This window comes from Equus asinus, chromosome 7 (assembly GCF_041296235.1).
Source record: "Equus asinus isolate D_3611 breed Donkey chromosome 7, EquAss-T2T_v2, whole genome shotgun sequence".
Lineage (NCBI taxonomy): Eukaryota > Metazoa > Chordata > Mammalia > Perissodactyla > Equidae > Equus > Equus asinus.
This window is the reverse complement of record NC_091796.1, coordinates 107,937,141-107,954,952: the sequence shown is the minus strand read 5'-3', so window position 1 is coordinate 107,954,952 and position 17,812 is coordinate 107,937,141. Positions and strand designations below refer to the sequence as shown.

At 43.1% G+C, this 17,812-nt stretch overlaps 1 protein-coding gene across 26 annotated transcripts in view; it reads right to left on the bottom strand.

Annotated features, from left to right (window-relative positions):
- KLC1 (kinesin light chain 1) overlaps positions 1 to 17,812 on the bottom strand; it is a 64,186-nt gene that overhangs the window by 35,797 nt on the left and 10,577 nt on the right. For all 26 annotated transcript variants that reach the window (XM_014854454.3, XM_014854455.3, XM_014854457.3 and 23 more), the window contains exons 2-5: positions 9,170 to 9,431; positions 6,799 to 7,029; positions 996 to 1,074; positions 269 to 494 (exon numbers count right to left, since the gene is read on the bottom strand). In XM_014854454.3, the coding sequence (XP_014709940.1) occupies positions 269 to 494; positions 996 to 1,074; positions 6,799 to 7,029; positions 9,170 to 9,430 (797 nt within the window). In that variant the 5' untranslated portion in view covers position 9,431. The remainder of the gene's footprint in view (positions 1 to 268; positions 495 to 995; positions 1,075 to 6,798; positions 7,030 to 9,169; positions 9,432 to 17,812) is intronic.

The following is a 17,812-nucleotide window of genomic DNA, read 5'->3' as shown; positions in this document are numbered from 1 at the left end:
TTTAGTTTCGCCAGAGAGAAGGGTGTGTGTGGGCTCCTCTAGAAAGGTGAATGGGGGACTTCCAGGAAACGTCTGTCCCCACAGGGTGATGCCCTGGCTATAGAGCTTGCTAAATATTTTGAATTTAACCCCTGGCTGTGTGAAGGGAACTGAATGATAAGACTGGAAAAGTAGCTTATACAGGTTTATAAAAACGTATTTTAAGAGCAAGTTCTTTAAAAGTACTGTCTCTAGGTAAAATTAAGAGGATAAAATGAAAACTACTAGCCTGTACACCAAGGCCAAGATATTCAGCATGGTGGCCACATCCGGGTGGTCATGGCCAGAAGTCTTCTCCAGGTCCTCCAGGGCCTGCTTGCAGAGGGGCACGGCAACCTCATAGCGCCCCTGTGAGGCATACTGGATGACCAGGTTGTGGAGTGTGCGCAGCCGTGCAGGGATCTCATAGCCACCCTGCTGGGCGGCTGCTGCTGCACTGCTGTGCTGCTGCTGGACTATAAAGAGAAAGTTTCACTTCAGATATTTTTAAAGAAAATTATCCAGATGACATCATCGAGTTAAAATTTCCTTCTCTAGCTTTGGTGCAGATCCGCACATAGCTGCTACACTATGGAGACCTATCCAGCACTCCCTAGGCAAGCGGGGTAAGTAACTTGCCGGGGGCGCTGCGATGCCCCCACGGTGCGCTGCAGTGAGACTGCTCTCAGCATCAGGAAAGCTCACTCTGCCTTTTCACTCTGTAAGAAGCCATGGATCACGTCTGAACTGTCTGCGCCTGCCCCTGTTTGCCAGAGGCTGGTCTAACTTATTACTATATCCCAACAAGAAAACGATTGGAAATCCTTTTGAGAAACACAAAGCAATCCGAGGGTGCATGTGCTCCTGTGAGGCAGGCTGTACACACTAAGACGCCCCTAATCATGGCAATTAGATCCCAAGAAGACAAACCACTTTCCATTTGTATGCTGCATTTAACCACCACTCCCTTCACTTACTTCCTTGACCAGGGTCGTCGTCATCATTTGGGAAAAGGTCATCCAGAGGTTCTTTGGTGGAATCAGTGTCTTTGTCCTCCTAAAAACCAACCCAGGACAATCTTAGTCTTACACATATTATAAATCCTGTACTGGATGTCTTTGATATAAATTTCATTTTAATTAAAAATCTGAGAAAAGATGGTCCATTTTTAAGATTAAATATAGGATTATCCACAATTTGGTTTATCCATCAATTTAGAGGGTAATAAAAAGCTTGCTAGACTAGAACTCAAAATAGTAAATGCAGACCAGGGGTGGAAAGGCAGACCCTGATGACCTCTCTATCCAACAGATTCTTCACCTGTGTTCTGAGGAAGTTAAAATAGAGTAGGGAAACCCTTACTTGAAATAAATTGTATTTGGAAACCAAATATGTAATAACACATTAAAATGCATCTCTGAATGCCACAGACCCAGAGATTCCCCCCATTCCAACTACCAGCTCCACCGCAGGACAGCTTTAAAAGTCTGTGACTTGTGTTTCCCCTACAGATTGCTGATTAGTGCAGGGGTAAAAATAGTGACTACACAATGGAGAAAACAGACAACAGCTTGACTAGGTGAGAGATTAGCTTCGCCCTGGGGTTTGCCTCTTGAAGGGATAATCCGAGAAGTACACAAGGTCACTTCTCTAATATTCCTGTCTGGGATGCATAATCTGAATATACTCAAAAAGAAACACTAGACAAACCGAAACTAAGGAATGATCTATGAAGTAACCGGCCTGTATTCTTCAAAAATATCAATGTCGGGGGCCAGCCCCGTGGCCAAATAGTTAAGTTTGCACACTCCGCTCCGGCGTCCCAGGGTTTCACTGGTTCGGATCCTGGGCACAGACATGGCACCACTTATCAGGCCATGCTGAAGTGGCATCCCACATGCCACAATTAGAAGGACCCACAACTAAAAAATATACAACTATCCACTGGGGGAACTTCGGGGGGGGGGGGGGGAGAATGGCAACAGTTGTTAGCTCAGGTGTCAATATTTAAAAAAAAAAAAAAGCAGTGTGATAAAGGATAGACTTTTTATTTCTTTGTAAAGGACCTGCTCCAGGTGAAAGATGATGACTAGAGATATGACAACTATGTGCAGTATGTGATCTTGAATCAGATCCTGAAATGGAGTGGAAAAAATGCTATGAAGAATTCTGTTGAGACAGTTAGCAGAAGTGCAATACGGACTGCAGAGTAGATGAAGTACTGTGCCCGTGTTGAATTTCCTGAATCTGCCCCTGGCCCTGGATTTCACAGAAGAATGTCCTCATGCTGGGGAAATGCACCCAGCAGCAACAGGGGGAATGTGGCATGAGGGACGCACCCACTCTAAAGTGGTTCAGAAGAAACCGTCACTGAGAAGCACACCCTGAAAGGGGGCGCAGAGTTAGCTCACTGTGTAGCTCTTCTCCGAGCTAGACACTTTTTCAAAATAAAAAGTTTTAAAAGTCTCTGATTCTATGAAACCAGCTTTCCCCTTCTCAAAGCTATCCAGTACTCCAGGGAAACCACTGGTTGCATCAACATCTCCATTTATTCTTATTACCACAGCAGTCTACAGCAGTATATCCTTTAAATCAAAACAAATAGTTGCTTTTGATCCAGAAATGTGAGGGACATACAGCAAACCTAATAAAACAGGACGCTACAGACTTATTGTACCCCACCAAAATCGTCTGCTGAAGCCCTAACCCCCAATGTGATGGTATCTGGAGCCAGGGTCTTTGGGAGGGAATCAGGTGTAGCTGAGATCTTGAGGGTAAGGCCCTCATGATGGGATTAGTGCCTCAATAAGAAGAGACACCAGAGAACAAGCTCTCTCTCCCCATTCCGCCCCGCCCCGCCATGTGAGGACACAGCAAAAAGGTGGCCGTCTACAAGCCAGGAAGAGAATCCTCACCAGAAACCAACAATGCTGACACCCTGATCTTGAACTTCCAGCCTCCAGCACTGTGAGAAAATAGATGTCTGTTCTGGGGGTTTTTTGGTTTTTGGGTTTTTTTTTTTTTTTTTGAGGAAGACTAGCCCTGAGCTAACATCTGCTGCCAATCCTCCCTTTTTGCTGAGGAAGACTGGCCCTCAGCTAACATCTGTGCCCATCTTCCTCTACTTTACACGTGGGATGCCTACCACAGCATGGCTTTGCCAAGCAGTGCCATGTCTGCACCTGGGATCTGAACTGGCGAACTCCGGGCTGCTGAAGCAGAACGTGCGAACTCAACCGCCGTGCCACGGAGGCGGCCCCTAGATGTCTGTTTTTTAAGCCACCCAGTCTATGGTATTTTGCTACAGCAGCCCAAGCTGACTACGACACAAGCAGGGAGAGTGTAGGTTCTCTGGTGCAATGTACAAGACTAATCCAATAGTCTTAGGATGAGGGTTTCGACTGGAGACACAAATGTGGAACTCACTGGTATGTAGATTATGTAATAAACATGCCTAGCACCGTACAGGCATTAGAAAAACACTAGCTCACAGACAGCTAATCTTCAACGGAGGTGCTAAGAACACACAATGGAGAAAGGAAAGTCTCTTCGATAAATGGTGCTGGGAAAACTGGACAGCCATGTGCAAAACAATGAAAGCAAATCATTATCTTATGCCATACACAAAAATTAACTTAAAATGGATCAAAGACTTGAAAGTAAGACCTGAAACCATAAAACTTCTAGAAGAAAATATAGGCAGTACACTCTGACATCAGTCTTAAAGGATCTTTTTGTTTATTTATTTATTTTTGAGGAAGGTTAGCCCTGAGCTAACATCTGCTGCCAATCCTCCTCTCTTTGCTGAGGAAGACTGGCCCTCAGCTAAAATCTGTGCCCATCTTCCTCTACTTCATACATGAGACGCCTACCACAGCATGGCCTGCCAAGCAGTGCCATGTCTGCACCCGGATCTACACCGGCGAACCCCAGGCCGCCGAAGCGGAACGTGCAAACTTAACCACTATGCCACTGGGCCGGCCCCTTAAACGATCTTTTTGAATACCATGTCTACTCAGACAAGGGAAACAAAGGAAAAAAAATAAACAAGTGGGACTTCACCAGACTAAAGAGCTCCTGCAAGGCAAAGGAAACCAGCATCAAAACGAAAAGACAACCCATCAATTAGGAGAAAATAGTTGCAAATCATATAACCAACAAGGCGTTAATCTCCATAATATATAAAGAACTCACACAACTAAACAACAAAAAAACAAACAACCAGATCAAAAAATGGGCAGAGGATATGAACAGACATGGGCACATGAAAAGGTGTTCAACATCACTAACCATCAGGGAAATGCAAGTCAAAATTACACTAAGATATCACCTTACTCCCAATGGAATGGCTATATATCACCAAGACTAGAAATAACAAATGTTGGAGAGGGTGTGGAGAAAAGGGAACCCTCATACACTGCTGGTGGGAATGCAAACTGGTATAGCCACTATGGAAAACAGTATGGAGATTTCTCAAAAAGTTAAAAATAGGGGCCAGCCCAGTGGTGCAGCAGTTAAGTGCACACATTCCGCTCTGGCAGCCGGGGGTTCACCAGTTCGGGTCCCAGATGCAGACATAGCACCACTTGGCACGCCATGCTGTGGCAGGCGTCCCACACATAAAATAGAGGAAGATGGGCACAGATAGAGGAGGACTGGCAGCAGATGTTAGCTCAGGGCTAATCTTCCTCAAGACAATAAAAAATTAAATAAATAAGTAAAAGTTAAAAATAGAAATACCACACGACCCAGCTATGTGACTACTGGGTATTTATCCAAAGAACTTGAAATCAACAATTCAAAGAAATTTTGCACCCCTATGTTCACTGCAGCATTATTCACAATAGCCAAGGTGTGGAAGCAACCCAAGTGCCCATTGACTGATGACTAGATAAAGAAGATATGGTGCATATATACAATGGAATACCACTCCGTCATAAAAAAGGACAAAATCGTCCCATTCGCAACAACGTGGACAGACCTTGAGGGTATCATGTTGAAATAAGTCAGAGAAAGACAAACACCTTATGATTTCACTCATACGTGGAAGATAAACAAACACATGGACAAAGAGAACTGTTTGGTGGTTACCAGGAGGAAGGTGGTTGGGTGGTGGGCACAAAGGGTGAAGGGGCTCACTTATACTCTGACTGACAAATAATAATGTACAACTGAAATTTCACATTGTAAACTATCATGACCTCAATCTAAAAAAAGACGATAGCTCAAAATGCCATGTGAACTCCTGGATTGGATCCTAGAACAGAAAAGGACCAACGGTGGAAGGACTGGTGAAACCCAAATAAAGGCTGTAGGTTAGTAAATAGTAATGCAGCAATGTTAAATGCTTAGTTTTAACAAACGTACTGCTATGGACTGAAAGTTTGTGTCCCCCCAAAATCTGTATGTTGAAGTCCTAACTCTCAACGCGATGATGTATTTGGAGTGGGGCTCTTCCGAAGTAATTTGGATTAAATGAGGTCATGAGGGTGTGGCCATCATGACAAGATTAGCGTCCTTATACTAGAACTCTCTCTCTCTCTCTGCATGTACCAAGGCGAGTCATGTGAGGTCACAACCAGGAAGACAGCCCTCACCAAGAACCTGATCCTGCTGACACCCTGATGTTAGACTTCCAGCCTCCAGAACTGCGAGAAATAAAAGTCTGGTTTTTTAAGCCATGCAGCCCATGGTATTCTGTTACAGTGGCCCAAGCTGACTAAGACATGTACTACGGTGATGTAACACTATGGGACACTGGGTGAAGGGTGTATGGGAATTCTCTTTAGTATCTTTTCAACTTTTCGGTGAATAAAATTATTCCAAAATAAAAAAGGTTAAGAAAAAAGTTAAGTGAATCAGAAATAAATGGTGAATGAAAAATAACTGAGACTGGGATGAACATCCAAAGAAAGCCAACAGAAAAAGGAAAAAACCAGGGCCGGCCCCATGGCCGAGTGGTTGGGTTGGCACACTCTGCTTTGGCGGCCCAGGGTTTCATCAGTTCAGATGCTGGGCAGACACGGCACCGCTTGTCAAGCCATGCTGAGGCGGCATCCCATATAGCACAACCAGAGGCACTCATAACTAAAAGATACAACTAAGTACTGGGGGACTTTGGGGAGAAGAAAAAGAAGGGGAAAAAAAAGACCAGTGGCAACAGATGTCAGCTTGGGTGCCAATCTTTAGAGAAGAAAAAAAAAGGAAAAAAACCAAGGTCCTTGGGGAATCCTAACATTCCAGGAACCACAAGATAAGCTGGCAAGAGAGCCCAAGAAGGAGGCTTGAGCGAGGCAGCAGGAGAACCAAGTGGTGTCCTGGGGCAGGGAAGAAAGAGTTTCAAAGAGAAAGTCAAGATCCACAGCACGATAAACTGCACAGCTAATCCCAAGTCTGGATTATAGATGACTGGATCAGGTCACTGTTGCCCTGAAGGAAAAGAGTTCCAGCAGCGTGATGGGCAGACCGCAATGGGTTAGATGTTCAGAAGTCTCAAGCTGAGGGAGACCTCGCTGAAGGAAATGGTGCCTCTTTGTATTGTACCTTATACTTACTTACAAAGTATTTTTACATTTTCTGACCATTGTTCTAAAATATACAAATGAAAAGAATATGGCAAAGAGAATTTATATGACTTGCCCAGTCCCAAGACCCACAATCCTTGGTCTTACTAAATGCAATCACTAGAGGGGAGAGGAAAACAAAGACAGCTTTACTAAAACAATCTCCAGACTGTAACGTGGTAATCATCAATATTCACATTCCTACAGAACCACTTACGGATGGAGAAATGTCATCATCATATTTTTTTAACTGATTCATGAATTCCAGATGCTTCTTTTCTTCCTCCAGTTGAGCCACAGACTGCTCACTCTTCTGTAATTTCTGCTGTGTGTTGGCCAATTCATCCCGCAGCCACTGATTCTCTTGGCACAAACGACGAACCTGCGCACGCAGTTTCTGTTTCTCTGACTCAACAGCATTCAAGTGATTTGACAAAGCCATCATAACCTAGACAGAAGAAATGTTTACAACACTGCAGTATTGTGCCCAACAAATATTACCTCCCAACTATACAAGCATCCTGTGGTTGCAGCTCTGGCTTACACCTGTAGATATGTTCTCCAAAGTACATGTAAGTACAATTTGCCATCTACTTCTATTTTCACCCATCAGTCACAGGCTACATTAACGGGGCATGATAAAGAATATCACATGCTCAGAACATCTACAAAAAATATACATTTGTGTGTGTGTATATGTTTGAGAGCATCTCACATGGACTAGCAATGGACACACAGCTACTCTTCTGATGAAACCCTATTTTTTCACTTTGTATCTAGAACAGCTCCAACATAATTTCTCATAGATCCTTTTCCATGTGTGAGAGTGTGTGCACATGCAGGCATCTGTGTACAGAGTGCAGGTCACTCTGTGAGGTGGTGGAGTTGGGGAAGGGCAGGCAGACAAATCTTCTTCGATGTTTCAAGGTAAGAGAGGAAATCTTTGTAGCTAACACCAGAGTCAGAATGCACTGATGCATTCATAAGTTTAGGTCCACGTCATAAAATCTGGTGGCTGCCCCAGGGCTCTACCTGTGGTGCACCGGTTAGCTGCAGGGACAGACCTGGCAGAGGCCACACCAAGTTCCTGGGAGTGTAAGAGCAGAAGTGGGAGGCTGGCTTCAGTCTGTTCTCTCTTTAGACCATGCACCTGCCCCTCCCTCTTTGTTATCCTCCTAGGTTTAAAACCTGAAACTCCAGAAGGTGGGACTTCTTCTTCATTCTTTTTTAACCCTAATATCCGCCAAACTAAAAAAGGTAGCTCATACTCGTATCGTTTTTCAACAACAGAACTTGCAGAGTAACAGATTTGTGGGGCCGGCCCAGTGGTGCAGTGGTTAAGTGTGCACATTTCGCTTTGGTGGCCCGGAGTTGGCCGGTTTGGATCCCAGGTGCAGACATGGCACCAGTCGGCAAGCCATGCTGTGGTAGGCATCCCATATATCAAGTAGAGGAAGATGGGCACGGATGTGAGCTCAGGGGCAGTCTTCCTCAGCAAAAAGAGGAGGACTGGCAAAGATGTTAGCTCAGGGCTAGTCTTCCTCAAAAACAAACAAACAAAAAAACCAGATTCACAATAACCAAATAAAGTCAGAGTTCTACAATTAGAGTCTGTAAGATGGTAAGAATGAAAAACTCCAAAATCAGGGTATGGACAGTCACTTTGGTATAGAATGATTTCCTCAGTGAAAGCAGAAATTGGTAACCCTGCAGCCCCATTTCTGCTTTATTCATTCACTATACAAGAAGAAAGCTAAGAAAGAAAGACATCAACTTTTAGTGTATTTAATTTCACCTAAAATATGTTGGCAGAGCCAAAAGTTATCGGGGAGTTGGGGACACCCAGACGTTTCCATTTCTTCATCCCTGTCTAGCATGCCAGAAACAAAGGTTTAGTCAAGTACATAAAGCAATCTTGTGTTGGCTTATTGCTGAGACTATTAGCTGTTGGCCAATATTCCTTCTCCCTTCTTCTTAGGCTTAAGAACCTGGAACTTTAAGTTGGCGAGACAACATTCCCCTGTGTCCCTCACAACTAGGTGTGGCCCTGGAACCAGCTCTCACCAATGAAACGTAAGCAGTGTTGTGCACCAGTTCAAGGAAATAAAGGGAGGAGGCATGCCCTTCCTGTCCCTTCCCTGTCACAGAACGGGGTCACACAGCTAAAGCTGGAGCTTTTAGTTCACAAGACAGGCTGGCTGGGGTGTAGTACAGCAGGTGGCAGGGGCCTGGGTATCCCTGACAACCATGCAGCTGCAGAACCTGTCTGTAGTAGAGACAGCCTAGCTCAGTGTTTGTTTCACACATCTATGATGTTTAAGCCACTGTTACTGTTTTTTGATACATACAGCCAAAATCAAATCCTAAATGCCACACAGGGTTACTTCTCTTTTGGCTCTGCTTTTTAAAATGCAGACATGTTGAAATCAATCATCATTTACATAACATACAGAACCCACATATAAGTTATCTCTGTTATTCTTTAAATATCTTCTCTAAAGTTTAGTTAAACTGCTTATTTCAAATGAAGTCTCCATTTTTCCAGACGGTCAAATTCATGTTCACGTCTGAGACAATCTCACTTATACCTGTGCCTCACTCAGGCCAAGCTCCAACATCTCCAGTGACTTTCGGATCATGTTTGATTTCTCCTCCACCAGATTACTTTCATCATCTTTCTTCAAACACTTCAGTGTCTCAAGTAAACTTTGTAAAATGGAATTGTGCTCATTCTTCAGAGCTTCCAGACCCTGAATTACTTGCTTTGTCTTAGAAATAATTTCATCCTGTGTAAGTTTCTCCAACTTGTCTTCTTTTATATACACCATTGTGGACATGTTGTCATACATTCTAGAATAGAAAAAGGAAAAAAATTAGACATCTCATTACAGGTTTAATTTATGTTACATCTGTAACAAAATACACATGTGAAGACTTTTAAATTAACATTTTTATAGATGAATAATAAATGCATATTTGTGATTTACTACGATGAAATACATTCTGTACTGCTTCTGTTTTTCCTTTGCAGACCAATTTAACTACTTTTCTGGTTTCTAAATTCTTTTTTTATAGAAGAAATGACAGCAACTGAAATTAATGCCAAAGATTAAAAGCAGAAAACATCCAAATGACATTTCTAAAACACACAGCCTCAGCGCACAAAATTTTCTCTGAATATTTGCAAGCTTTTTTTTTCCTTAATGAAGTGCAGAAGGGGCAGTAAATTCCTGGTAACTTATTTACCAGGGAAGTGAGAAATGGTCACAGTTGGAAGAAGAAAGCAAGACAGCAAAGGTACAAGGGAACAATCAGAGTAGCTGGAGAAGGACTAGATCCATAGCAAACATGGTGAGAGAGGGACATGAGTGAGCAGGGTATTTAGTGCTGGACAGACTCAGGAACGACGACTAAGCAGGCCTACTGGAGAAGACCAGCTGAGGGGTCTTCAGGATGAAATCACAGTGTCTGGAACTGGCTCTAAAATACTACAGTGAGAAAGAACAAGGATTGGGGAAAGGGGCATATGAAATAGTACTGGCAAAGTAGTGATGACTGCTGAAGCTGAGCCTTAGCTCTTTTACTATCCTCTCTAATTCTGCATATGTTTTTAAATCCCATAAAGTTTTAAAAAAAGGGATAATTAAGAAACAGGATAGGGGCCGGCCCCATGGCCGAGTGGTTTAGTTCATGCGCTCCGCTTCGGTGGCCCAGGGTTTCGTTGTTTGGGATCCTGGGTGCAGACATGGCAAAGCTCATCAGGCCATGTTGAAGCAGCATCCCACGTGCCATAACTAGAAGGACCCACAATTAAATATACAACTATATATACTGGGGGGTTTTGGGGAGAAAAAAACAGGGAAAAAAAGACAATTGGCAACAGTTGTTAGCTCAGGTGCCAATCTTTAAAAAAAAAACAGGATAATTAAGAAAGCCTGTTCAGGAGAGTGACAGGGATGGAAGTCAGTATGTCAGAGTGATTTCCCTCAGAGCACTTACCACTACCTGAAATCTCACTTGTTTTCACGTATTGTATTATATCCCCTTGAATATAAGCTCTGTTTAAGAGACAGGGACTTGATCTTGTACTTCACTGAATCCACAGCACCGAGGACTGCTCCTGACGCTCCACAGACCATCTGCGTAAATGGATGGACTGAGAGATGCCGGAGGAAGGGAAGCAGTGTTGAAACAGCGGTACAACTACGCATTCTAGTATTCGGGATGAAGCCTACAAGTAGCTGATAACAGGGTCACATCAGTCCCTGTGCCCCTAGTTTCACACTGGAAAACTAATTTTTTCACATAAATATGAAAACTAAATTCCTTTGGAAATTCAGAATCTGTAGGACTATTTAGAAATCCACCTCCTTACCACAAAGAGCCCAGAAAACAACAAAAGACAGGGGCAACTCCTCTACCTGACAGTCTGTATTATTATTAGACTTGTTATGTATGTATTTAGCTTACAGCTCTCCAACTCCACTGCAAACTAGAGGAGATGAGTGACCCCACTTGTCCTGTTCAGCACTATATTCTCAGCCTGTCACACAGTAAGTGCTAAATACATACTTGTTGAATGAATGAACAAAACACTTTAGGACCAGCTTCCAATGAACATGATTCAACACCACTAGCTTAAAGTGCTGATCTGAGCAATACGTAAGGCTCCTACATGAGAAGGAGAGAGATCTCCAGAACTGGTGTCCCGAAAGAAAGAGGAAAACAAAAATAAAGGCCTCCTCCTCCGCCTGTGGCAGCGAAGTAGTTATGTATTATTTCCAAATGATGCAACATTTGTTTCTTTCCCAAACTAAATGACAGAAGCGTATTACTAAAACGTACTCTGACCCAGGCCCTGGAACATAGAGACTGACAAGGGCCTCACCCTCAGGGCCATGCAGACTAGTAGAAGACAAGCTAAATGAACACGGGTACCAAGAGCCAAATGCATGGTGACAGGAACTGTACATCAGGAGCACGGTGGGGAGGAGCGGAAAGCAGGCACTTCCACTGGAGAGGGGAGGCCAGCCACACAGGAGTGAGGCAGTCTTACCAAATGAGCATATCTTCTGCAGACAAGAGTGCAGAGGGCATTGCCAGCTGAAGGAGCAACAGAGGCCAAGGCAGAGGCGTGAAAGTGCCCACTCTTGCAAGCAGCAGCATCAGGCTGCAGGTCATTGTGAGCTACGCACGCAGTAACAAGCCTAGAGAAGTAGAGGGGTGAGGTCACAGGACACCTGCATTCTGAAGGCAAGAGCCTGGGGGTGAGGAGGAAGGCAGCCGGGTTGGCAGTCAGCAAAGGGAAGAGGGCTTCAGGTAATAAGGCCACGGGAACAGCCCACCAAAGATACAACGCACTTACTTCCCCAGCCCTCTGCTAGCGTTAAGGTTCATCGCCTCTCCTCAGAAGGCCAAACACCCAACCAGCAACTTCTTAAGAGTCTTTTCCAACAATATTAAACCCAGGGGGTTTTAGGATGCAAAGGAAAGGTTGCAAAGGAGAGTCTCAAGCCCTAATAAGAAATGACAGCAACCTTCATTACTCAAGCCACCTCTGGAAAATAAAAGCTCTTGGGGTATGAATGGACAATGAGGTACATCTACGTAAGATGGTCCAATTATAAAGATGGTCAGTGGCATACTTTTACAGGTTATAGTGGTGGCTGAAAAGAAGGGAAGAGAGGGCAATCTTGTTTATGTAAAACAGAAAAAAGCGGGGAGCGGCAGAGGGTTTAAATAGGAGTAGGAAAACCATAAAAGGTAGGACTCACGTGCAAAAAAAAAATCAAAACCAGATGAGAAAGACAATCACTCTAATTGAGGGCATGCCTCAATTAAGTAAGTACATTTAAAGAAATTCAACTTTAATTACTTAAGGAATATGTAACAAAACTGTTGACAGAGTAATGCATGCTTACACACTCTTGTAAAGGCTTTAACCAGAGATAAGAATAATGAATTCAGATGTTGTCTGGATGTGCACCAAAAAAGCCGCTTACGGTAGTTTTTTTTTTTTTTAACTTAAAAGAAAATTAATAATCCAAATGCTTTGGGGGGGCACTTAGCTCTCTTGAGAAATGACACAACAGGTGCTGTGGAAGGATGGACTCTGAATTCAGTGTGACCTGGCTCCACTATCAGCCATCACCACTGCATGAGGTAAGGCCCCAGACCTCCCTCACTGCAGGGCTTTAGGAGCACCGGAGAGCGTCAGCGAGGCAACAGGCACAGTGGCTGACAGACACATAGGAGCCACTCAGTAATCAGTGCAGTCTCCCACCCCAGAGCTAAGGAATCAGGAACACCCCTGACACATGACCGCTCAAGATCTGCACACACGCTTCCTATAACACAGGCTTCACTACTTTGCAAGACAAGTCGGTTCTTTACTAATCTGCCCCAATATTTAGTCAGAAAGCTATTGCTTTTGTTGAGTTGCTATCTCCTTCCTTGTAACTTCTACCCACTGAGCCAACTTCTTCCCTCTAAAATAAACACAAAATATATTTAACTACCTCATCCACAAGATAACATTTCAAATACTGTATAACAGGCCGAGGGCTCTCCAAATCTTTCATTTCCCAAGCTCATACCTCATGCTACTCTCAGGCACTCCTTAATCATAACAGCTTCCACATCTCCCATCCAAGTCACCATCATATAAACACACGTATACATGCCACTTCTTTAGAGGGAAACATGCAGTGGCATATATATTTATATTGCTCGATATTTCTTATTTCTAGGCTGAGCCATTATAACCAACGGTGGGTTATATAAAAATAGTGAGAAGGCGGGGCCGGCCTGGAGGCGCAGCGGTTAAGTTCGCACGTTCCGCTTCTCGGAGGCCCGGGGTTCGCTGGTTCGGATCCCGGGTGCGGACATGGCACTGCTTGGCAGCCATGCTGTGGTAGGCGTCCCACGTATAAACCAGAGGAAGATGGGCACGGATGTTAGCTCAGAGCCAGGCTTCCTCAGCAAAAAGAGGAGGACTGGCAGTAGTTAGCTGAGGGCTAATCTTCCTCCAAAAAAAACAAAACAAACAAACAAACAAACAAAAAATAGTGCTAAGGCAACTGGCTATTTAGAAAAAAAAGTTGCATTCCTACCCTCACTACACACTAAAGTAAGTTACATCTTGATTAAAGAATTACATATTTTTTAAAACAAGAAACCAGAAGAAAATTCAGGCAAAGGTCTATATGCACATAGGCAAAAATAAAAAGCCTTGAGGGCCCGCCCCATGGCCAAGTGGTTAAGTTCGAGCTGCGCTTTAGTGGCCCAGGGTTTCATCAGTTCGAATCCTGGGCACAGACGTGGCACCACTCATCAAGCCATATTGAGGCGGCGTCCCACACGCCACAACTAGAAGGACCACGACTAAAAAAAATATACAACTATGTACCGAGGGGCTTTGGGGAGAAAAGGGAAAAAAACAAAATCTTAAAAAAAAAGATAGCTGCAAGCATCACAATCCTTGACTTCAAAGCATACTACAAAGCTACAGTAATCAAAACAGCATGGTACTGGTATAAAAACAGGTGCACAGATCAATGGAACAGAACTGAAAGCCCAGAAATAAAACCACACATCTATGGACAGCTAATCTTCGACAAAGGAGCTAAGGGCCTACAATGGAGAAAAGAAAGTTTCTTCAACAAATCGTGCTGGGAATACTGGACAGCCACATGTAAAAGAATGAAAATTGACCATTCTTTTTCACCATTCACAAAAATACACTCAAAATGGATCAAAATCCTAAAGATTAGACTTGAAACAATAAGTCTTCTAGAAGAGAATATAGGCAGTACACTCTTTGACATCAGTATCAAAATGATCTTTTCAGACACCAAAACTCATCCGACAGGGGAAACAATAGAAAGAATAAACAAATGGGACTTCATCAGACTAAAGAGCTTTTCTTCAAGGCAAGGGAAAATAGGATTGAAACAAAAAAACAACCCACTAGTTGGGGGAAAAAATTTACAAGTTATTTATCTGACAAAGGGTTAATCTCTGTAATATATAAAGAACCCACACAGCTCAACAACAAAAAATCAAACAACCCGATCAAAAAATGGGCAGGGGACATAAACAGACATTTCTCCAAAGAAGATACACGGATGGCCAATAGACACATGAAAAGATGCTCATCATCACTAATCATCAGGGAAATGCAAATCAAAACTACACTAAAATATCACCTTACACCTGTTAGAATGGCAAAAATAACCAAAACAAAAAGTGACAAATGTTGGAGAGGTTGTGGAGAAAAAGGAAACCCTCATACACCGCTGGTGGGAATGCAAACTGATGCAGCCACTATGGAAAACAGTATGGAGATTTCTCAAAAAATTAAAAATAGAAATACCATATGATCCAACCATCCCACTACTGGGTATCTATCCAAAGAACTTGAAATCAACAATTCCAAAAGTCCCATGCACCCCTATGTTCATCGCAGCATTATTCACAATAGCCAAGACGTGGAAGCAACCTAAGTGCCCATCAACTGATGAATGGATAAAGAAGATGTGGTATATATATACAATGGAATACTACTCAGCCATAAAAAAGGATAAAAATCATCCCATTCACAACAGCATGGATGGACCTTGAGGGTACTATGGTAAGTGAAATGAGCCAGATAGAGAAAGACGAACTCTGTATGACTCCACTCATAGGTGGAAGTTAAACATATAGACAAAGAGAACTGATTGGTGGTTACCAGGGGAAAGGGCAGGTGTGGGGAGGGCACAAAGGGTGAAGTGGTGCACCTACAACATGACTAACAATAATGCACTAATGAAATTTCACAAGGTTGTAAACTATCATAATCTTAATAAAAAGTTAAAAAAATAAAGATAAAAAGCCTTCTATAAATAAAATGGTAGAAAACTAAAAGAAAAGACTGGTAAGAATTTACTTAAGAAATTTTTAGGGGGGCTGGCCCCGTGGTGTAGTGGTTAAGTTCGACATGCTCCACTTCAGTGGCCCAGGGTTCACGAGTTCAGACCTCGGGCACAGACATACACCACTTGTCAGTCACGCTGTTGCAGCAACCAACATACAAAATAGAGGAATACTGGCAGCAGATGTTAGCTCAGGATGAATCTCCCTCAGCAAAAAAAAAGAAAAAGGAGGGGAGGAGAGAGAGAAGGAAGGAAGGAAAGAGGGAGGAAGGGAGGGAGGAAGTTAGTTCTAAAGTGTGAAGTAGAAACTAAATACATTTCTGAGGAAACTCTATTTTGCAGCCCATCACAGTGAAGAGCTCAAAAGTACCCATGCTCTGGGGCAAGCCTGGTAGCATAGTGGCTAAAGTCAGCACACTCCATTTCAGTAGCCCGGGTTCACAGGTTTTAATCCCAGGCAGAGACCCACAGCACTCGTAAGCCATGCTGTGGCCAAGCCCCACATGTAAAGTGGACCCACATATAAACTGGCACAGATGTTAGCTCAGGGCTAATCTTCCTCAGCAAAAAAAAGAAAAAGAAAAAAGATAAAAAAGTACCCAGACTCCTAGCGCAAATGATTAAGATAGACTCAAACATCATACTTTATATCAGCCTATAAATCACACTATCCCTAAGACCTTCTTCCAGTTTTTATGCTATGTATGCCTTGAGGGGACTCATTGGAACACTGAAGCAGCCAGAACAAAGCCTGGCACTCCACAGGCACGTAGTAAATATGTGCTCAATAAATGAACAAAGCAGCTTTACAGTCAGCATATCTGAATCCAATAGCTTTTCTTCCCCTCACCGGCCATGTGACTTCTTGGAGCCTCAATCTCCCTACATGTCAAGGGGCATGGATACTCACCTGACTTGGAACGTGGCTCAAAAATAGTCCCTTCTTCCCTCTTGCCTTGTCAGTGACACATGACATCTGGCCCCAGGTTATTCTAATTAACCATGGGAAATTATTTATTATGCTTTTATTTCCAAAAAAAAAAAAACCTCTCTAGAGACCAGCCCAGTGGCGCAGCAGTTAAGCGCACATGTTCCGCTTCAGCGGCCCGGGGTTCACAGGTTTGGATCCCAGGTGCGGACATGGCACTGCTTGGCACACCATGCTGTGGGAGGCATCCCACATACAAAGTAGAGGAAGATGGGCACAGATATTAGCTCAGGACCAGTCTTCCTTAGCAAAAAGAGGAGGATTGGCAGCAGATGTTAGCTCAGGGCTAATCTTCCTCAAAAAAAAAAATTAAATGAATGACCTATCAATTCCACTCCTGGATATATACCCAAGAAAACTGAAAACATGTTTACGTAAAAACTCGCACATGAATGCTCCAAAACTTAAAATGCTGGACAAATGTAAAACTTGTACACCAATATTTTGGCATTATTCATAATAGCCAAAATTTGGAAACAACCCAAATATTTATCAACTGATGAATGGATAAACAAAATGTGGTATATCCACACAATGGAATATTATTTGGTTATAAAACAAACAAAATATGATACATGCTACAACAGTGTGCTAAGTAAATGAAGCCAGACACAAAAAGCCACATATGCACAATTCTATTTATTTATTTATTTTTAAAGACTGGCACCTGAGCTAACATCTGTTACCAATCCTCTTTTTTTCTTTCTCCCAAAGCCCCCCAGTACGCAGCTGTACACTCTAGGTAGGTCCCTCTAGTTGTGGCATGCAGGACGCTGCCACAGCACGGCCCAATGAGTGGTGCTAGGTTGCTGTCCAGGATCCAAACCAGCAAAACACTGGGCCACCAAAGCAGAGCGCACGAACTCAACCACTTGGCCACAGGGCCAGCCCTGCACAATTCCATTTATATGAAATATCCTTAAGAGACAGAAAGTAGACTAGTGGTTGCCAAGGACTGGAGGGTGAGGAGGATGAGAAGTGACTGCTAATGGGTACAGGGTTTCTTTTCGGGGTCACACAAATGTTCTGGAATCAGATGGTTGCACAACCCTGTGAATTTTTTCATATGTGAATCATATTTCAGTAAAATATATCCAGAGGTGTTTTTAAATGATACAGATCAAAGAAAACCAAACACAAACCCCACTTTGGGCTCTAATCTATTTTAGCTTTATGAGGAGTCACAGAAAGCTTTATCTCTCAATCCTTTTATCCTATTTCCTCTTTTGATAAACAACAAACATCTCAAGCCCTCTTCAATGTATTTAGAAATTTCCAAATACATAATACATTACCTATTGTGACTAAAAAGCAAAGTAACCAATGGT